The sequence below is a fragment of the Ovis canadensis genome, chromosome 3, assembly GCF_042477335.2.
Source record: "Ovis canadensis isolate MfBH-ARS-UI-01 breed Bighorn chromosome 3, ARS-UI_OviCan_v2, whole genome shotgun sequence".
NCBI lineage: Eukaryota > Metazoa > Chordata > Mammalia > Artiodactyla > Bovidae > Ovis > Ovis canadensis.
Genome location: NC_091247.1, coordinates 199,992,309 through 200,015,370, shown reverse-complemented (window position 1 = coordinate 200,015,370; position 23,062 = coordinate 199,992,309). Strand labels below are relative to the sequence as shown.

General features: G+C 39.5%; 1 protein-coding gene across 2 annotated transcripts in view; it reads right to left on the bottom strand.

Moving 5' to 3' along the window:
* RECQL (RecQ like helicase) overlaps window positions 1-23,062 on the bottom strand; it is a 38,028-nt gene that overhangs the window by 7,707 nt on the left and 7,259 nt on the right. Inside the window, exons 3-11 of one of the 2 annotated variants that reach the window (XM_069581254.1) lie at window positions 18,389-18,586; window positions 17,343-17,522; window positions 10,922-11,028; window positions 6,978-7,176; window positions 4,966-5,132; window positions 3,532-3,613; window positions 2,356-2,504; window positions 2,151-2,268; window positions 1,500-1,638 (exon numbers count right to left, since the gene is read on the bottom strand). In XM_069581254.1, coding sequence (XP_069437355.1) covers window positions 1,500-1,638; window positions 2,151-2,268; window positions 2,356-2,504; window positions 3,532-3,613; window positions 4,966-5,132; window positions 6,978-7,176; window positions 10,922-11,028; window positions 17,343-17,522; window positions 18,389-18,586 — 1,339 coding nt within the window. The remainder of the gene's footprint in view (window positions 1-1,499; window positions 1,639-2,150; window positions 2,269-2,355; window positions 2,505-3,531; window positions 3,614-4,965; window positions 5,133-6,977; window positions 7,177-10,921; window positions 11,029-17,342; window positions 17,523-18,388; window positions 18,587-23,062) is intronic. The other variant, XM_069581255.1, reaches the window with a different exon arrangement.

The window sequence follows — 23,062 nt, the reverse complement described above, 5'->3', positions numbered from 1 at the left end:
TAACAGCAAGGGTCTATAGTATTTCATTTACATCAACAGATGATCGAGACAGAAAATCAATAAGGAAACACCTGCATTAAATGACACATTAGACCAGACTTGACATATATAGACCATTCTATTCAAAAATAGCAGAATATATTCTTTTCAAGTACACAAGGAACATTAACATTCTCCAGGACAGATCACATGCTATGCCACAAAACAAGCCTTGGTAAAGTTAAGACAAGGAGATAATACCAAGCATCTTTTCAAACCACAATACTATGAAACTAGACAGCAACTATAAGAAAAAAACTGCAAAAAACTCAAAACATGCAGAGGCGAAACCATATACTACTAAACAATCAACGAATCACTGAAGAAATCAAAGAAAAATGCAAAAATACCTGGAGACAAAACAAAAACACAACAATTCAAAATCTATGGAATTTAGAAATAGAGTTCTAAGTGGGAAATTTATAGCAACACAAGCTTACCTCAGGAAATAAGAAATATCTAAAACAACCTAATCTTACACTTAAAGAAACTAGAAAAAGAACAAATAAAAACAAGTTAGTAGAAGGAGTTGATAGAAGGAAGGAAAGAAACAAAGATCAGAGCAGAATAAATAAAATAGAGAGTAAAAAATTAATGGTAAAGATCAATGAAACTAAGAGCTGGTTCTTGGCACAGAGTCTAAACCACTGGCCCACCAGGAAAGTCTCAAGTCAAACAGAATTAATAAATCTTTATCCAGACCCATCAAGGAAAAAAGCCCAAGTCAATAAAATCAGAAATGAAAAAGTTGCAACCTACACCAGAGAAATATGAAAGATCATAGAGACTACTGCGGACAAATATTTGCCAATAAAATGGATGACCTAGATGAAATGGATGAATTCCTAGAAATGCACAATTGCCAAGACTGAACAAGGAAGAGATAAAAAATATGAACAGACCAATTACCAATCATGAAACTGAATCAGTAATTTGAAAACTCCCAAGAAACAAAACTCCAAGAATAGATGGCCTCACAGGTGACCAAACATTCAGAAAAAAGTTAACAGTTATCTTTCTTGAAGAAAGAAAATAACTTTTTTCTTTTTCTTTTTTTAGACTTAAGATACTATAGTTTTATTGTTGTACAATTTTTAAAGGTTACTTTCTAGTTACAAGTATTACAAAATATTACCTATACTCCCTGTGTTGCACAATATATCCTTGAGCCTATCTTACACCCAAAAGTCTATACCTCCCACACTCCTACCTCCTCCCCCTACTCTCATCACTGGTAACCACTAGTTTGTTCTCTGTATCTTAGAATCCATGTTCTTAAATCCAGGCATTCTGCAGGTTCATGTACTGGTTCCTACCCCTTCAGACATCTTTTACTGGTTTACACTTGACGTGTCACCAATGTATTTACTCACTTAAGTAAGGCCCCAAGAAATGCCGCATGCTTTCATGTTGTGCTTGTTTTTAATTGACAGAAGTGACAAAGAAACTGTGTGGCTTACTTGTGTATGTTCTGACAGTAGGACACCATCTCATAAAGCTTTTGTTGCCCCACGTTTTCCATCACCACCATTGAACTGATCCTGAATATGTCTCCAAAGCCATAATACAGAATGCAATCTGCTTTCGAGTCATCTCGACCTGCAGTGGGAAGCATCTTCAGATCGCACAGTTACTTTAAAAAGTCAAACATGCAAAAATAATAAACATAGAATTTGCTGGTGATATTTCAGTCTCAATAGATCGTTTCTAGAAATTTCAGACAGAGATGTAAAAGTTAATTTGTAACAGCTGTCCTCAAATTTTTTAAAATATGACTGAAGAGAACAATCAACTTTATTAACTTAAAAACCTGTCCATAAATAATCCAGTTGTTCAAATTATAAACTTGAAATAACTAATTAAAAACTCAGGAAACAAAGATGGATATCAAATTATCTTAGCAAATATAAGAAGAAATAATTGATTACACTCCAATAGAACATAAGGAAAATGTCTCCATAGGCAAATAAATATAAAACTTCAAAGGACTTCATTGTTTGTTACAAAAATACTAGCCAATAAAGAGTTAAAAATACAGTAGTAATAAATATCACTTACAGTGTTTTTAAAGCTCTTTTAAAAAATTACTTCTGGGTATGAGTTATACATACCTGCTCGGCCACTCTCCTGGTAATAATTTTCCATAGATTTACTCATTGAATGATGAATAACGAACCTCACATCTGGCTTATCAATTCCCATACCAAATGCAACTGTTGCCACAACTACCTAAAATGTATTAACATCGTATATATTAATTAAGCTAAAATATATTTAAAGGTGAATTAGGTTTTGATTAAAGATCTATTAGTTAACCTGAATTTCATTCGCTGACCATCTTCTATGAACCTTGGTCTTATCTTCTGGTTCCATATTGGCATGGTATGAACCTGCAGGAATCCCCAGTTTCTGTAAACTAATTGTAACTTGCTCAGAGTCTTTCTGAGAAAAGCAATATATGATTCCTGCAGTAAAGATGTCAAAGGGTTAGATATATATATATAGCACATTCCTGGAAATTTTTTAACTCACACACTCAAGATACTGGTAATTACAATGCATGGGGAAAAAAAGAATTATGAAAAATTCCAAGGCCCTGAACACATACTGACTTTTCAGTATAACTCAAGATTTGATCAGCAACTTGCTCTAGAGCAGTAACAAGCCTGGAGCCACCAGTTTAGGTTTCCATTATCTTAGTTCTCTCTGCAACTTTATCTTCCACTACACGGTATTTCTCAAACTGATGCTTCATCCTCTACAAGATGTAAACAAGTGTGCTGTGAAAAAAGAGTTCCATGTGCAAATGAGTTTGGGAAGCACTGCATTGAACAAAATTAAACAGGTGTCTCTCTCTTTTGCAAGGCTGGTTAGAACTTCAAAGGTGCTGATATACCCTGTGACTCTGTGGGAAGAATAAATAACCTGCAGACTTTCTCAAGCTTATTTGACCCTGGAACTCCTTTTACCCAGGGCACCCACTAATATCTCCTGGCAAACTACAGAAAACTTTTGAAATACAACTTTTATACCAGTTCTTTGCTTTAGTAACATCTGTCTATGCATTAATCCTGGAACATGTTATACACAATCTCAACTCCATCTACACTCATTCAGCATTTACTTTTTATATTTCTTTAATGTGTCCTTTATTATAAGAAACTATATTTCATATCCCTATAGAACATCATTGCTTAGCCTTCAATCTTATACACAGTAGATACTTACTAAATATGTGCTATTGATAACATTATGTCATTAGGTCTATTCTAATGCAATTAAGTGTAAATAAGCAAATCAGTTTCATGACCCTTACAATCTGTGTCATTAGCAAATGCCAACCCGATTTCTAAGATCACCAAGCAAGTTAATTTTATCATGCTATTTTCAAGTATGCTCTGCCATGCATTAATCTTTTTTCAGTGAATTGCTGTAGTATTTGTTACTTTTGTAAAGTGCTCAGTCTTTATAGTTGGTTTGTTTCCATATTACCTGATTGCCCCTTGTATCTTCCATTAATGAGCTTTACAATGTCCTCAATAAAATCTTCAGTGTTTGAGGGCTTCTGCCGAACCTAAAAGAAGTTAACTTATTAAAAAGTAAATTAATGAGTGCCATTCATGTGGTTATTTACTTACAACTTTCAAGCTGCCATTCTTTCTTGGCCATGGTGTTTTTTCCTGTCATTCTTTCATTCATTTCATCTGACCCTGTCACCACCCAGACTCTTCTTGATCCGTAATTTTTAATTCACCAGAGAAGAGGAGGCACAGAAGCAATGAATAACGTGTAAACATGGAGACTTTTTAATTTTCTGACCCTACTTTTGTAAAAACATAAACCATGGCACAAATAACTATTCAGTAAGAACTCAGAAAAAATATTAAGTCTATCCTTAAAGGACTGCAAAGTAAAAACAGCTGTGAGGTTATTTAACTTTCAAGGTTATATACTAAATAAAATCTAAATAGGAGTATTAGCCGGAGAAGGCAATGGCACCCCACTCCAGTACTCTTGCCTGGAAAATCCCATGGATGGAGGAGCCTCGTAGGCTGCAAATCCATGGGGTCGCTAAGAGTCGGACACGACTGAGCGACTTCACTTTCACTTTTCACTTTCATGCATTGGAGAAGGAAATGGCAACCCACTCCAGTGTTCTTGCCTGGAGAATCCCAGGGATGGGGAAGCCTGGTGGGCTTCTGTCTATGGGGTCACACAGAGTCAGATACGACTGAAGTGACTTAGCAGCAGCAGCAGCAGGGAGTATTAGCAAATCTTTAAGGGTATAATAACTTTGCATTATTTCATAATTAATTTTATAGAGATGTCATTAGGGTCCTTGGTTATCTTTTTCATTTTTTTGGCTATGCCATGCATCAAACCCATGTCCCCTGAATTGGAAGCAGAGTCTTAACCACAAGACCATCAAGGAAGTCCCAGGTCCCTCAATCAATGCATGCTTTCTCTCCATCCTTATACAAAAAGTGTGTATGCAAATTAAACAAGGCAGTTTTTTCTACTTAACCAAGCAAAGGATTAAATAGCATAAGATATACAAAAGAAGCATTCATGAGTAAATCTGTTTATACTCACCCAATTTTTTAAAAACTTTTGAACATAACTGTGACTCATGTAAACAGACATAATGAAAAAGTAAATTTTGAAAAGACTCTGATGCTGGGAAAGATTGAGGGCAGGAGAGAAGGGGACGACAGAGGATGAAATGGTTGGATGGCATCACTGACTCAATGGACATGAGTTTGGGTAGGCTCTGGGAGTTGGTGATGGACAGGGAGGCCTGGTGTGCTGCGATTCATGGGGTCACAAAGAGTCGGACATGACTGAGCGACTGAACTGAACTGAACTGAACTGAACTGAAACTCTGCTGAAATCCTTCATAAAATAAACTGACATAGAATTACATACCTCATAATAGAGATTTGGTCGATTAAAAGAAGCCGTGAAAGTGAAACATTTTTCGACGCACAATATTTTCTGAGCATCCTTCAAAACATGACTGGTCGCTGTTGCAGTCAGTCCAATTAGTGACGCATTAGGGAACTGCCGCTTCAAGATACCAAGAGCCTTATAATCTGGGGAAAAAAAAATACAGAGTAGCCCTCCTCGTATTCTTTCAGGAATAAAAAAAGACCAATCTTTCAGGTAGATCATCAAGATGACTGAGTTTATTTCCATAGCCACCTGTATCTAATCTGCCACTGCACCTAGCCTTTGTGACAGATGGGCTTTACTCTGCTTTTATAACTGGTTCTTCAAAAACAAGCACTCATAGCCACAAGTGGAATGCCCTGCAAAATGTCTCCAGGAAGCTAAGCACTGGTCTACACCTGCTGGACAGCGGATTCAAGAGGTGGAGTGGAAGCAGCCACAGTGTTTGAATTATGGCAACAGACAAAAGATAAAAAGACCATCTGTCAAAACCCTTCTACCACAGACACCACCCAAGAGTGTTAAATTCAGACAAGAAAATGCTTGGTTGTTATAGAACCCACTTCACGGAAACTGCTCCGGGCTCATATTTATCCTATACATCGAAATCACTAGCCATGTTGTGCGTGAGTACACCCTCAAGTAGTTCAACTATTTGAAGAAAAGTGAAAAAGAAACGTTGTAGAAATGGCTCAATGTTAAGGTCAAAGGCTACTATAACAACAGGAAGGAGAAAGTTACCTGTTTGGAAAGTTATGAAAGCCCAGAGTCCAGAAATAAACCTACATATATATATAGTCAATAAATCTTCTACAAAGGAGTCAAGAATATATAATGGGGAAACAATAGCTTCTTCAGTAAATGGTGCTGGGAACACTGGACAGACACAAGCACAAAGAACAAAACTGGACCCTTATATGACACCATACACGAAAGTAAACTCTCAGTGAACTGGAGACTCGAATGTAAGATCTGGAACCATAAAACTCCTGGACAAAAACAAATGAGATAAGCTCCTTGACATCAGTCTTGGCAATGATTTCTTGAATCTGAGACCAACAGCAAAAACAAAATGAAAAAAACAGGTGGGGTTGCTTCTAACTAAAACGCTTCTGTCCAGCAAAGGAAGCCATTAACACAATGAAAGGCAGCACAGGGAACGGGAAAAAACATCTGCGAATCACGTATCTGATAAGAGGCTACCTAAGACACAAAATTGATAAAGAACTCATACAGCTCCACAGCAAAAAAAAAAAAAATGGATTTTCAGATTTCTCTGCATAGAACAAGTTTGAGCAATCTGTTTTAGGCTAAGACTGTAAGATTATGCTGGTGGAGCAAAGAACAAGGTTACTAAAGTATACCATAGAACTATAACACTGAGGAGTTCACTGGGTGTAGATCCTAAAGTGAGTGCTGAAGATACCTAAAACGACGACTAAAAGAGACAACTGTGAAGCAGAAGCAAATTCCTCAACAGATATGGAGGAGAATCCAGAAATCAGTAAATCTTTACAGCTAAAGATGACAAAGTACAGTATATACACATTTCAAAAGATAAAGGCAACTGGACTAATAAGCACTACCATGGTGGGTGGGGATTAGAGATTGAAGATTCTGCCTCTTGGCTCCTCTTGTATGAAGGCAAGAAAAAAATAAGTAATGATTACCTAAAAAGATCATTTTAATGGAAGCAAGGATTTGCATCATGTAAAGCTGAGTAAGAAAAGAGTCCCTAGCATCACAGAGTTTTCTAGGTAGAATATACATGTGTGTGTGCACTCCGTCATGTCTGACTCTTTGTGACTCCATAAACTGCAGCTCACCAGGCTCCTCTGTCCACGGCATTCTCCAGGCAAGAATACTAAAGTGGGTTGCCATGCCCTCCTCCAGGGATCCACCCAACCCAGGGATCAAACCCATGTCTCCTACATTGGCAGGTGGATTCTTTACCACTGCGCCACCTGAGAAGCCCAGAACATACATACCAGGTCTGAAATCGTGTCCCCACTGACTACAGCAATGAACTTCGTCTACAGCAATTCGGGTAAATCTCCTTGCTTCATAGGCTTTTTCTAGTCTTGACATAAACATTTTGCTTTTTGCAATTTTCTCTGGAGTCACATAAATTAGCTTTAGCTTGGAGTTTTTATTTACCATTTCAGCATGAACCCATTTCACATGCTCCTATTGAAAGGAAATATAGACACAATGATAGGAGAACTAAGCCAACAGAATGCCAATACTCAGTGGTAAATGAAGATGCTCATTACTCAGAAGCAACAGCCTTGGGCTACTGTAGCAGCAGATGCTTACTTCATTAAAATTAAAATGATGTCCCAGTACTGAGCTTCATGGTAGCTGTGCAAATAGCATTTTAGATATTTATTTACATTCAGACAATTGATAAAAGAATAGTCAATCTCATTTGACAAAAAAGAGGACACAACAACGAATATGAAGACACTCCCAAAAGCATTTACTCCATGAAGGCATAATTCTAAATTTTTCACAATAAATGCCAAAATGTAAGCTAAATGCAGTAAGTATGGTGATAAAGATAGGTTTTATTAATTTTAATGTTATATTTGAAATCATCGCATAGATCTGGTTTCATAGAACAAAATTTATTCTTGATTAGATACTTTAATGATGTTATCAAATCTATTCATAATCTATTTAGGTTTTACAAAGTATCTGATTCATCATATCAAGATTTTATAATTATGAATAATTAAAATGAGATTCTATATATCATGTATTATATATAATTAGAATACATCTTAAGGGGTAACAGCTATTTGGTTCTTAGTGCTGTTGTTTTCCATAATATTTAGTACACTGGATGTTGTATTTTTCCTTCTAATCTAATTAAGGATCAAAAGAAGTGGTGAATGTGAGAGAAACAGAAACTCAAAATGCCTTCATCATCCCAGGAAAGCAGTTTGTTAACTCCTCGCAATATTCCTAGTTTTGTTAAGAAATGGCAAAGTGTATTAAATACTTCAGTTGGTCTATATGTCCCAGAAATTTTAGAGGAGCAAACATCTGAGGTATTGCCTGAGAAAAGGATGCTTAGTCACTCAGTCGTGTCCGACTCTTTTCGATCCCTGTGGACTCTAGCCCGCCAGGATCCTCTGTCCATGGGATTTCCCAGGCAAGAATGCTAGAGCAGGTAGCCGTTCCCTCCTCCAGGGGATGTTCCCAAACCCAGCAATGGAAGCCCACGTCTCCTACACTGGCAGACAGAGTCTTCGCCACTGAGCCACCTACAATCTGAGCTGCATGGGTGCACCTGCGTGCAGATTTCTTTCAGCAGTAAAGACTGCAGTACCACATGGTCCACAACTGGCTGAGCCCCTGAATGCGGAAGGCTGACTATAGGTTAAGCGCAGACTTTTGACTGTGTGGACAGTTAAGGCCCCTAACCCTCACACTGTTCAAGGGTCAACTGTACTTTCCATTATTATTACTCTCTTTTTCAATTTTAAAAAAGTGCAGTATGAGAAGGCAATGTTCTCCATAGACTCATTTTGTTGAACTAGAAAGCACTTAAAATGACACAAGAGTTTAAATAAATTAAAACTATTTGGGAAAGACTAGAAGAACCAGAACTTCTTGAAGATGTGGCTGATTTCAGGTCTGGGAAGAAACACACAAAATGAGCATGACGTATCTTAGAAAAGAAACCAAAGACTCAAAAGCCAGGAGTTAGACCTAGGGGCCAAGTTCAACAGACTCTCCCTACCCAAACACGGGACTACTTCAACATTAAAAAAAAGAAGAAGAACCATGGCTGGAAAGACATCAAACATGTTAAAAATCCATAGGCTTAAAATGATACTTGGAAAAAAAAAAAGAATTTATTGTCCACCTTTGCAGAATGCTGAAAAGTCAAGTCTTTCCACAATACTTGAAATTTCATTTCCATAATGAAAACTGGTAAAAAAAAAAAAAGGGAAAGAACTTTCAATCTTCAAAGAATAAATAAGGAAAAGGTCCTTTTTTACAGAAAAACTCTAGCTAATTTAAGAAGTGAGAATTAGAAATCACCATCTTATAACCCCCTAATTAAATAATGCTCTAAGGTAGGCAATTATTATCAGCAGCTGTAGCCTGCCAGGCTCCTCTGTCCATGGAATTCTCCAGACAAGAATACTGGCGTGGATTGCCATTCCCTTCTCCAGGGGATCTTCCCAAGCCAGGGATTGAACTGGGGTCTCCTGCACTGCAGGCAGATTCTTTACCATCTGAGCCATCAGGGAAGCCCCCCCAAAACAGAAAGAACTTTCAATCTGCAAAGAGTTAATAAGGAAAAAGTTCTTTTTTACAGAAAAAATCTAGCTAATTTAAGAAGTGAGAATTAGAAATCACCATCTTATAACCCCGTAATTAAGTAACGTTCTAAGGTGGGCAATTATTACCAGTGGCTACTAAAAGCCATTAAATGAAAAGTTGATCGAGAACTTGATAATTATAGAGCAGGCAGACATAAGGTGACCCCACTGATCAAACTAACATCACACAAAAAAATAATAACCAGGTGTTAAATACCTCCTGAGTGATACCAGGAGTAAGTATACTCTTACAGCAAAAAAAAAAAAAAAAAAAAGCCCAAATTCAGTCAACTTTTAGACTAACTAAAAGTAACAAGTAGAATAACATCACAAGGATACAATCAGGAAGAGACAGAATATAGGAAACTTAAGGACCACAAAAAAAAAACCCCCACACACAAGAAACCTAAACAATAATTGCACAAGAAACAAACAAGAAATAAAAGGAACCTATGGAAATATCAACCAATACAGCATAATGCATGAATCTGGACCATGATTTTAAACAGATAATAACATTTGATGAGACAGAAATCTGAGTATTTTTATTTAATGGTTTTAAAGAACTAATACTAAATTGTTAGATGTGATAATGGCATTTAGTTATATTTTTTAGTTTTTGGTTTTTTTTTTATGTTAGAGATACATACTGAAGAAGTTACAACTGAAATGGTATGATGTCTGGGACTTGTCTCAAATAAATAAACCAAGGGTGGGGAGGGAGGGAAATTGGGGGTATACAGATGAAAAAAAAACTGGCCATATGTTGATCACTGTTAAAGCTACTTAATAGTTTTTATACTATTTTATTTCTGTATATTTTGAAATTTTTTAATAATATGTTTTTTAAAAAAGAACACCTGGGAAATGCTTTATTGTACAGATAAAGGTAAGAGAGTCCATTTCCAAACAAGAAATTCTACAAAGTTGGGTATCTTGTTTCTATTTCATTTTTTGTATTTAATTATATCCCATAATCAGAAATTCTTCCTCACTGTTTTAGAATGGATACTATGAAACCAGTCAGCAAACTTCCAGTAAAGTGCTACATAGTAAACATTAGGTGTTGTGATCCATATCACAACTACTCAACTCTGTCATGTGTGAAAACAATCAGAGGCTACACATAAAAGAACCAGCATGGTTCTGTTCCAATAAAACTTTTTTTATGGTCACTGAAATCATAATTTTCACACTTCATAAAATTTCACACTTTTAATTTTCACACTTTACTATTCTTCTTTTGATTTTATTTTTTTTGCCATGCCATACAGCATGCAAGGTCTTGGTTCCCAAATCAGGGATCAAAACTGTGCCTTCTGCAGTGGAAGTATAGCATCTTAACCACTGGGACTGCCAGGAAAATTCCACTGCTGATTCTTTTTTTAACCATTTAAAACTACAGAAACTAATCTGAGCTCACACACCATACAAAATAAGCAGTGGGCTAGCCTGATCTATGAGTGGTGATTTTTGATTCCAACATAAAGTTACCAGTTTTCTCTTTTATAAGCAACTCAACTGTAGCTAAGGTTCCTACTTCACTGAAGAGTATAAATTAAAAATAAAATACAACAAAAGCCACAGGAGCATACCTTAGAACTAGAAGCATTTAACATGGTAGCTGAAATTCCTAATTGTTTCAAAACCATTAACTGGTCTTCCATAAGGGAGATCAGTGGGCAAATCACAAGGGTAAAACCTAAAAAAGAAAGAAATCCACCTTACATCTCATACCACCATGAGAGTCAGTTTGAACCATTTGCCTTCTTTACTGTAACTTGAGAAATCTGTATGTAGGTCAGGAAGCAACAGTTAGAAGTGGACACAGAACAACAGGAGTTGTTCCAAATAGGGAGAGGAGTACATCAAGGCTGTTTATTGTCACCCTGCTTAATTAACTTATATGCAGAGTACATCATGAGAAACGCTGGGCTGGATAAAGCACAAGCTGGAATCAAGATTACAGGGGAAAATATCAGTAACCTCAGATATGCGGATGACACCATCCATACGGCAGAAAGTGAAGAACTAAAGAGCCTCTTGATGAAAGTGAAAGAGGAGAGTGAAAAAGTTGGCTTAAAACTCAACATTCAGAAAACGAAGATCATGGCATCTGGTCCCATCACTTCATGGCAAATAGATGGGGAAACAGTGGAAACAGTGACAGACTTTATTTTGGGGGGCTCCAAAATCACTGCAGATGGTGACTGCAGCCATGAAATTAAAAGACACTTGCACCTTGGAAGAAAAGCTATGGCCAACCTAGACAGCATATTAAAAAGTGGAGACATTACTTTGTTAACAAAGGTCCATCTAATCAAAGCTATGGTTTTTTCAGTAGTCATGTATGGATGTTGAGAGCTGGACTATAAAGAAAGCTGAGTGCCGAAGAATTGATGCTTTTGAACTGTGATGTTGGAGCAGACTCTTGAGAGTCTCTTGGACAGCAAGGAGATCCAACTAGTCCATCCTGAAGGAAGTCAGTCCTGAATATTCACTGGAAGGACTAATGCTGAAGCTGAAACTCCAATACTTTGGCCACCTGATGCGATGAACTGACCCATTGGAAAAAACCCTGATGCTGGGAAAGACTGAAGGCAGGAGGAAAAGGTGACGACAGAGGGTGAGATGGTTGGAGGGCATCACTGACTCAATGGACATGAGTTTGGGTAAACTCCGCAAGTTGGTGATGGATAGGGAGGCCTGGCGTGCTGCACTCCATGGGGTCGCAAAGAAGCGGACACAACTGAGAGACTGAACTGAACTGACTCTAACTTGTGGCCTTGCTCACCAATTCAGACTGATTTTCAAAGCAGCTTTAGCAACATACCACCTATTTCTTACCTTCATTATTACAGGAAGTAAATATGAATAAATGATAAGCCAAACAGACGTAAGATTATACAGAAAACTCTCACCTTATCCAGTCCTATAAAAACGTGGAGAGATATTATCATTTAGAACTTACTATCATTCTTGACAATCAGTATTAGTAACCTCAGTAAAATTACATAAATCAAGTCATATACTATCCAGTTACATCAGAAAAGTTATTCCAAAGCTTTCCAAAATTTTGTTGTACAGGAGAAACTAACACAACAAAGTAAAGCAATTATACTCCAATAAAAAGAAACAATGAAAAAAGTTCTATGATAAGCTACAACAGAATATTAAAAAAGGGTGTGTGTATGTGTGTGTGTATACATATAAAAGTGAATCACTTTGCTGTACAGTGGAAAATAACAACACTGTAAATCAACTATACTTCACTAAAAAAAAGCTTTCCAGGGACTCTCCTCGTGGTCCAGTGGTTAAGACTGTGCTCCCAATGCAGGGGCCCCAGGTTCGAGCCCTGGTCAGGGCAATAGAACCCATATGCCACAATTAATGATCCTGCGTGCGGCAACTAAAAAAATAAAAATAAAAATCCCACATACTGCAGCTAAGACCAGCACAGCCAAATAAATAAATAATTTTCTTAAAAAAAAAAAAAGGCTTTCCAAAGCAAACACAGCACCTTGTATCATCCAGAATGACAGTTACATGAGTATCCGTCCACTTACTGCACAAGATTAATTCAGTCTGAGCAGAAATCAGTTAAGCGTTTATTGACTGACTCAAGTTCTGGTAATAAATCCCCTTTCTGTGAGAACTGAAATTGTTCACAGCTAAGAGAGCTATTTAGATTGCTAAAATCTTGTGGTCTTAGATTTCCATAGTTTGTTCCTTAAAACAACCTGGGACAGAGAGCAGACCAGTTTCAAAAATATATTCAGATTAAGACATTATCATGGATCTCACCCTCTCAACTAGTCCTCTCTGCTGTATTCTCACTTTCTCCCTCTTTACTGGTACCTTCTCATTGTATTTAAATATAGTCAGTTCAGATATGTCAGACTCTTTGCGACCCCATGGACTGCAGCACGCCAGGCTTCCTTGCCCATTACCAACTTCCAGAGCTTGCTCAAATTCATGTCTATTGAGTCGGTGATGCCATCCCACCATCTCATCTTCTGTCATCCCCTTCTCCTCCCACCTTCAATATTTCCCAGCATCGGGGTCTTTTCAAATGAGTCAGCTCTTCCCATCAGGTGAGCTTCAGCATCAGTCCTTCTAATGAATATTCAGGACTGATTTCCTTCAGGATTGATTGGTTTGAACTCCTTGCAGTCTGTGGGACTCTCAAGAGTCTTCTCCAACATCACAGTTCAAAAGCATCAGCTCTTCAAATATAGAGACTTGATCAAATACAGTCAAGTCTCTCTGAAACTTAAAGAAGTAATGGACACCTGATTCAGGGCCCCTTGGCTTTTTCCCTTCATAGCAATTCTCTCCCTAGAGTGTCTCTTTCACTGGCTCCTCTTCCTCACTCCTACTCACTCCCAAACAATTGCTATTTGGTTTCCACCCATCCATTTTGCTGAAGCTGCTCTAGCCAAGGTTATAGATGAGTCCCGTGTTACTAAACCCACTGGAACATCCATGTCTTTATTTTATTTGACCTTGTGCCAACAGTTATCACTATTAACCACTCCCTACTCGAAGTTCTCCCTTCTCTGGGCTTCTAATAACACCAGTCTCCAGACTGTCCTCCTCCACTCTGCTACTCTATCTCAGCCTTCTCTGCAGGCCCGCATTCTCTGTTTACCCCTAAACTCTTGGTGTTCTGGTGTCTGTTCTGGGCCCTCTTCTCTCACACTGCTCTGGATGATACAATTCACTACAATAGCCATCTCCACACTAAGAGCCTCAGACTCAGCAACCTCAGATCTCTCAGACCCAACCTTTCCACTCAAACTCGGAGGACAATTCTACCTGCATGTCTTGCAGGCATCATTAATTCAACAGACCCCAAATTAAATTCATCACCTTCCCTCTCTCTATTTCCAAATAAGTTCTTTCTCCAATGTACCCTATTTCAGCAAATAACTTTACCCCATCTGTCTGGGCCTGAAATCTGGACAACTGGACTATCTCTTCTCCTAGCCCTGTATCTAATGAGCACTAAATCCTACCCAACTTATCTTCTAAATATTTCTGGAATTCCTCCATCTGCTGGAAGTATCCTTCTGACAAGTTTCTCACCTGTTTAAGACCCTTCATAGCTTTCCATCCATAGAAGGAACAGTTTTTAAAATATCTTTAAAGACTCTTTCAGCAGGTCTTGCCACTCTCTCCCTGCCAGGTTACTGAATATACCAGTTTCTCACTTTACGTTGTTGCTGTTCAGTCATTACGTCGTGTCTGACTCTTTGAAGACATACCAGGAGTGCTGTCCATGGACTGCAACACACCAGGCTTCCCTGTCCCTCACTATCTCCCAAAGTTTGGCCAAGTTCCTGTCCATTGAGTCAATGATCCTATCCAACTATCTCATCCTCTGCCACCCTCTTTACCTTTTGCCTTCAATCTTTCCCAGCATCAGGGTCGTTTCCAATGAGTCGGCTGTTCACATCAGGTGGCCAGATCATATTAGCTGTTCACATCAGCTGAAACTAGAGTCTCAGCTCCAGCATCAGTCCTTCCAATGAATATTTGGGGTTGATTTCCTTTAGGATTTGATCTCCCTGCAGTCCAAGGGACTCTCAAAAGTCTTCTCCAGTACCACAATTCGAAAGCATCAATTCTTTAGCGCTCAGCCTTCTTTATGGTCCAACTCTCGCATCTGCACACGACTACGGTCAGATGAAAGACCATAGCTTTGAATATACAGATATTGGTCAGCATAGGAATGTCTTTGCTTTTTAATACACTGCCTAGGTTTTTCATAGCTTTCCTTCCAAGAAGCAAGTGTCTTCTAACTTCATGGCTGCAATCACCATCTGCAGTGATTTTGGAGCCCAAGAAGAGAAAATCTGTCACTGCTTCCTTTTTCCCCTTCTATTTGCCATGAAGTGATGGGACCAGATGCCATGATCTTAGTTTTTTGAATGCTGAGTTGTAAGCCAGCTTTATCACTGTCCTCTCACAAATCCTGCTCCCCTGCATGAACATTCTCCCTTCCTCCTCTGTCCTTTCTGTGCCTACTTATCCTTTAGCTTTCAGCTCAAATACTACTTCCATACACACACACACACACACACACACACACACACACACACATATATACACAGTAGAATATTACTCAGCCATAAAAAAAGGAATAAAATAATGCCATTGGCAGCAACATCAGACTAAGTGAAATAAGCTAAGCCAAAGACAAATGTCAGTTATATGAAGACTTTAAAAAAAAAAGATACAAATGAACTTATTTACAAAACGGAAATAGACTCATAGACATAGAAAACAAGCTTAAGGTTACCAAAGGAGAAAGGGTAGGGGAGAGATAAATTAGGAGTTTAGGATTAAAAGATACACAGTACTATCTATAAAACAGATAACGAACAAGGACCTACTGTATAGCACAGGAAACTATACTCAATATTTTAAAATAACCTTAAGGGAAAATAATCTGAAAAAGAATATACATACATATATATGTATTACTCAATCACTTTGCTGTACACCTGAAATTAACACATTGTAAATCAACTATATTTCAATGAAAAAAATAAGATAAAATAAAAAATAGCACTTCCTCAGGACAGCCTTCCCTAAGACCCCTAGACCAGATCTTTGCACTGACTTCAGTTCAGTTCAGTCGCTCAATCGTGTCTGACTCTTTGCAACCCCATGAATCGCAGCACGCCAGGCCTCCCTGTCCATCACCAACTCCCGGAGTTCACTTAAACTCATGTTCATCGAGTCGGTGATGTCATCCAGCCATCTCATCCTCTGTCGTCCCTTTCTCCTCCTGCCCCCAAATCCCTCCCAGCATCGGGGTCTTTTCCCATGAGTCAACTCTTCACATGAGGTGGCCAAAGTACTGGAGTTTCAGCTTTAGCATCAGTCCTTCCAAAGAACACCCAGGACTGATCTCCTTTAGGATGGACTGGTTGGATCTCCTTGCAGTCCAAGGGACTCTCAAGAGTCTTCTCCAACACCACAGTTCAAAAGCATCAAATTCTTCAGCGCTCAGATTTCTCCACAGTCCAACTCTCACATCCATACATGACCACTGGAAAAGCCACAGCCTTGACTAGATGGACCTTTGTTGGCAAAGTAATGTCTTTGCTTTTTAATATGCTATCTAGGTTGGTCATAACTTTCCTTCCAAGGAGTAAGCGTCTTTTAATTTCATGGCTGCAGTCACCATCAGCAGTGATTTTGGAGCCCCAAAAAATAAAGTCTGACACTGTTTCCACTGTTTCCCCATCTATTTGCCATGAAGTGATGGGACCAGATGCTATGATCTTACTTTTCTGAATGTTGAGCTTTAAGGCAACTTTTTTACTCTCCTCTTTCACTTTCATCAAGAAGCTCTTTAGTTCCTCTGTACCCTTAGTGGTCCTCAAACAGCAGCATCAGTGTCACCTGAGAGCCTATTAGAAATGCAAGATCTGGGTCTCATAGTAAATCAGAACCTGCATGTTGATCAGATCACCAGCTGGTTGTTATGCACATTAAAGTGCGAGAAAGCACCACCAGACACTGTGAGTCCTCTAAAAACCAAGGACCACATACATTTGCTGACTCCAGTATCTTCAGGGTCTAAGACCACAGCTGACACTCCACAAAAATCCAAGCCTAATGATTCCTTTCCTAGGGCTTCTTCTCCTACAACATGCTTTCAAGGATGTTTCAGGAATCAGATAAAAGAATGAACTACTCTCAGCCTTTAACATAGCCTCTCTAAGTGACTTAAATATCTATTCATACATGCGCTCAGTTGTCTACAATTGTGTACAACCCCAAGGACTGTAGCCATCCAGGCTCCTCTGTCTGTGGAATTTTCCAGGCAAGAATCTGGAGTGGGTTGCCAGTTCCTTCTCCATTAAATATCTATTAGTGGAGAGACAAAAAATGCACTTGATTTTGGCAAATACACGGTTAGAAATATTTTTTTAAGACTTAAAAATATATTCATAGAAATGATGTTTCTTCACCTTAGAATTAATGTTTATTAATACCCACCATCTGAACACAATGCTGGTAACTGGTAGCATAAACTCTTTCCCCCTCCTGTAGGCATAACGAGAAATACCTCCTTTCCAGACATTGTGACGTTAATAGTTTCGAGCTGAAGTAGCCTGAACTTCTGCAGTTTAAAGACATTTTGTAGAACATCTTTAACTTTACCAGACCATGGAAAATCTAGAAAGAGAAAAACAAGTTAAGTAGAACTATGTAGGAATATAAATGAGACACAAATGTGAATGGCTGCTTCTATAATAGAGAAGAATCAGATCAATATATATAAGACTTTTAATACTGTGGATAATTTAATTTTTATAATAATAATTTTCAGATCACTTTAACTCACGAAGCTAGGCAAAAGCAAATTTACTGATATATCATCAGAAAAAGTACATCAGAATAAAACGACAACATTTGCCAGTGAGAAATAAACTACAGAGGAGAAAGGTGCTTGGTCAGGTATTTGATAAATAGTCTGAATGTCGGTCAGGGAATTCACAGTATCAGAAACCGCAAATACCATGAACCAAAGCTAACAATTATATTACTTTTTGGTGTCAATATCTTGTTTAAAAAGTGGACAACACTGGACAACAAAGCCCAGAAAGCACTGCAATTCTGTCAAGAGTTACAGTACTCTAAATTAATGATAAACAAGATGTTTGGCAAGATCCTCAATCAAGGAAGATTTATTCACTAGGGCAGGAGAATGAACTAGACTTTGATGAGGAGTTTGAATTTTTTCTTGTTTAATTTCTTCTCATTACAACCGAGAAAATTGAGTTAAATAAATATCTTTCTCCAAGCAAATATGTTTCCAATATGTCAGAAACATATTTGGTCTGAATAATAAAGGCTTTCATTTTAAAAGGACGTGGGTAAAGGATGGTCTGCCTACTAGCTCCCTTGCCACTTAAGGAGTGGTCAGTTTCACTTCTAAACTATTGAAAAGCACTGACCCAGACACAATGATTCAACTCCAGTTCAAAGAAACGAGAGGAGACAAAACTAGCAAAGAAAAAAAAAAGAGAGAGCGAGCCCACCTTCTTTATTCCAAGAGGCAGGTGAAGAATCACATTCACTGCTCTCCCCAGCATCGGAATCCTCTAAACACAGCTTTATTCTCTTCGTTAGCACGTTTTTTTTCTGAATGAGCTCCTGCTGCCTTTCCAGAAGTTCCTGGATTTGAATGTCTACTGCATGTAGCTCACTCGTTATAGAATCCAGTTCCTCACTCAGAGCTACAAGGGAAGAAAAAAGATACAATGACCAGAATTAATCACAATTTTAGGTTTCCTTATGATTGATTTTCTTGGTATTCCTCACTATCAACTGTATAAACTTAGTAGTCTAGAAGAGTGGTTAAGTGCATGTTTTGGAGCCACCCAGACAGGAGGTATACCTTAGGTCTTCCTCTCACTGGCTAAGCGATCTCAGGCTAAGTACCTTATACTTAACTGAGCCTCAAAATCCCAATCTGTAAAGTGGGGTAATACCTAGCTTTCACATATTGCTATAAAAAATTAAATGAGACAGAATTTTTGAAAGTTCTTAACACAGTACCTGGTACACAGTTAAACATTTAATAAATAACAATTATTAATTTTACCACAGTGTGCTTCCCTGGTGGCTCAGCAGTAAAGAATCCACCTGCCAATGCAAGAGATGTGGGTTCAATCCCTGGGTTGGGCAGATCCCCTGGAAAAAGAAACAGCAAACCACTCTAGTATTCTTGCCTGGATAGAGGAGCCTGGTGGGCTACAGTCCATGCAGTCACAAAAGGGTCAGACATAACTGAGCGACTAAACAATAACAAAAATCATGTTGGAGGCCAGTGGTCTAACAATCTTCTAAATCACTTCAGTAAAATGACTAGACTTTAATGCAAGAGGAAGTTATCTAAAAGTAATCCCCTAACTACTTAGCTATCATTTTACAAAAGCATTTGTATTTGGGTTCATACTGTGACATGGTAAGGAGCTGGTGATTATAAGCAAGATGACGTTATCAGTAAGAAGAGAAATCAAGTGTGCTACTAAAATTGGCATTACAAGGGCAGCATAATAATTTATGAATAAGTCTAAACATATGATACTAAACAATCCAAGTATTAAAGTCAAAATGAGGTTTCCTTTTACATCAGTGGAAGCTAGAAAATTTTACAGACATCCTTGCTGCTTTCTAAAACATCTGCCTGCTTTAATCAAGTGTCCAGTTTTAATGTCTTCCCATGAGATAAAATCGTATGGTTATGATTTAAAATAGGATGCTCTACTGTTTTTGTATTGTATCAACTGCTTGTGTGACCCAGGTTTAGGGCTGGCCACCAGTGACGTCTGTCTGAGATTTGGAAGATGGAAATGAAAGGGCAGCCAGGTTTACAGTCGACATAAGGTCAGGCGCTGCTGCAGCTCACCTGTGGCTGATGTGCTGCTCACCTTGGCCGACAGGGGGCAAAAGTCAGTTCCTCTTGCTGTGCTCGGTCATGACTGACTGACTGTCACCCCATGGACTGCATGCAGCCTGCCAGGCTCCTCTCCATTCTCCAGGCAAGAATACTGGAGTAGGTTGTCATTCCCTTCTCCAGGGGATCTCCCCCAACCCAGGAATTGAAGCTGGGTCACCTGCACTGCAGGCAGACTCTTCACAGTCTGAGCCACCAGGGAAGCCCAACACTACACAGTAGTGAATGAAGCCAAATTTATCGGTGTGGATTCAATAAGAAGTTCTGGACTTAGTACACTAAATATAGAGGCCAGGAGTGGCTCTAATTCTTTACTTAGCCGACCCCAAAGATGAATATCAGAAAGTTTGGGATGGAATGACACAGGGGTAGGTGCCAATGAAATGGAAAGGCTAAAACTTTCTGGGTATACACTAAAGGAGAGGAACTCGAGGCTTAGGGAGATGGGAATGCTAGAGTGGTTGATCATCCACTCTCCTGCGATCCCCCAGGAGGATCCAGGAGACCCTCCTTTTTCCAAGCCTGTAAGAAATGCATTCATGAGCGGAATGAACCCCTGAAGAGGTCTGGGTTGGCTTTCTCTGTAAGCCAGGAATGACCATGGGAAGTACTGCCTTTCAACTAGACTACCTGAATCAATGAGAATGATGATTTCTAAGACACAGGGGCTAATTGTCAGCAATTCAATTCATGACCAAAGGAAAGGCAGATGTGGTTGTCAAAATGGGCAACAGAAAGTGAAAGTGTTAGTCGTTCAGTCGTTTCCAATTCTTTGTGACCCCATGGAGCCTGCCAGGCTCCTCTGTCCATGGGATTTCCCAGGCAAGAATATTGGAGTGGGTTGCCATTCACTTCTCCAAAGAATCCTCCCAATTCAGAGAGGGAATCCAGGTCTCCTGTACTGCAGGCAGATTCTTTACCATCTGAACCACCAGAGAAACCCAAAGGGCAATAAGCAGAAGTAACACTTAGAAAAGTCTTTGGCACTGGCTAGGTGATCATGAAGTCTGAAATAGAAATAGATTACTCTGTACAGGCAGAGTACAAAGGCCTGATTCTGGTGAACACATGTCTGATTTGAATTACCACAAAAGAATCACAGCCCTTCAACCAGTTCCCAGAAATGAGCCAATTTATAGATCCAAAGCTCCTTATGTAAAGTAGAGGTTGGGGCCCTTTGAAAAAGGACCCTCATATACAGCTAAAACTTCATGCAGTAAATCTTGCCACTATCCTTCTCCAGAGAATCTTAATCAAGGTAATTGTGTACCGGAAAAGGGAAAATAACTTCTCAGGAGTTCCTGGACAGCAACTGTAATCTGACAATTCCTGGAGAACTATAATGCCATGGTGACCCACCAGTTAGAGTATGGACTGAACTTGAGCAAAACACATGATCAATGCCGTTCTGCTCAGGCGCATCACACAAAGGGCTAGGAGGTCTATTCTGTGGTTACCGCCCCAGCTCCAGCAGGTGTAATTAGAACATATACCCCCAGGTGGCGCTAGTGGTAAAGAACGCACCTGCCAGTGCAGGAGACACAGAAGAAGACTTGTGGAACCTGGCATCCCTGGGTGGTGAAGATGCCTTGGAGGAGGGCATGGAAACCCAATTCAGTACTCCTGCCTGGAGAATCCCAGGGACTGATGAGCCTGGCAGGCTACAGTCCATAGGGTCGCAAAGAGTCAGAGATGACTGAGGCAACTTAGCATGCATGCATTCAGCAACTGGCTGGTTTCCTGACCTAAGAGTAAGGACTATTATGGTAGGAAGGACCAAGTGGAAGGCAGTATCTTCTTCTTGTCGCTTCAGTCATGTCCGACTCTGTGCGACCCCATAGACGGCAGCCCACCAGGCTCCCCAGTCCCTGGGATTCTCCAGGCAAGAACACTGGAGTGGGTTACCATTTCCTTCTCCAATGCAGGAAAGTGAAAAGTGAAAGGGAAGTCTCTCAGTCATGTCCGACTCTTAGCGACCCCATGGACTGCAGCCCACCAGGCTCCTCTGTCCATGGGGTTTTCCAGGCAAGAGTACTGGAGTGGGGTGCCATTGCCTTCTCCGGGAAGGCAGCATAAAGAGTGCTTACTACCAAAACAGTGAATAGTGCTGTTCCTCACACAGCCAGGACTCATGGGCCTGGGAAACAGGGCTGGAAACATGGCTCCTATTATCCCCTAGTGATCCACTAGTGAAATGTTTGCTTCCCATCGCTGAAACTTTGGATTCTGCTAGTCTAGAGGTTGGCCAGTTAGAACTGCTTCTACCAGGGGGAAAAGCAATGGTTCCATTTAATTGGAAGTTGATTACCACTTGGCCAGTTTGGGTTCCTCGTGGCCAGGAAACCAAAAGGCAAAGAAAGGGGTTACTAGACTGGCTGGGGAAAATGATCCTGACTGTTAAAGGAAACTGGACTGCTATGACACTGCAGAGGTGAGGAGCAATGTGTCTGGAATTGGGGGATCCTCCAGGGCAGTGGTCCCCAACCTTTTTGGTACCAGCGACCGGTTTCATGGAAGACAGTTTTTCCAAGAACCAGGGTGGGGTGGAGGAGGGATGGTTTCAGGGTGATTCAAGTGTATTACATTTATTGTGCACATTATTTCTGTTATTATTACATCAGCTCCACCTCAGATCATCCGGTATTAGATCCCAGAGGTCGGGGACCCCTGCTCTAGGGTTATCTTTTGGTATTCCCACATCCCCTGCTTAGAATGTATGGAAAACCACAAAAACCCATTACAAGCAAACTGCTAAGGCAAATCCCACCAGGCAAGGCCCCATGACCAAGTGAGCTGTTTGCTGAGAACAAAGGGATCAGAAAGTTGAAAAGGCAGTTATAAAATAACAGCTATAAGCACATGATCAGGTGAGACCCAAGAACTGGAATAGCTATTAAGCGTTTCTCCTCTATTCTGACATTCCTGTAGAAGACAAGTTTGGATTTCTCTTGGTGGTGGTTAGTTAGTTGATGAATGGATGGATAGACTGAACTTCTGGCTCCCATTCCCCTAAATCCTAAAATAAAAGGTGTTAATAGTTACTAACTTTGTATCTCAGGATTTAAGTTAGAAGATTATCACGGAGGATGTGATTGAGCAAGAAAAGGAATGAGCATCATCCAAAGATGAATAAAGAGAATCCCTGTCCTCTTCCGGGGAGAGGATCTGTATACATTTGCTTGGACAAGACAGAGCTATGTCAACTTGGGAAGCCAGAGCTTTAGAAGGTGGAAGTTAAGCAGTAGCTATATTT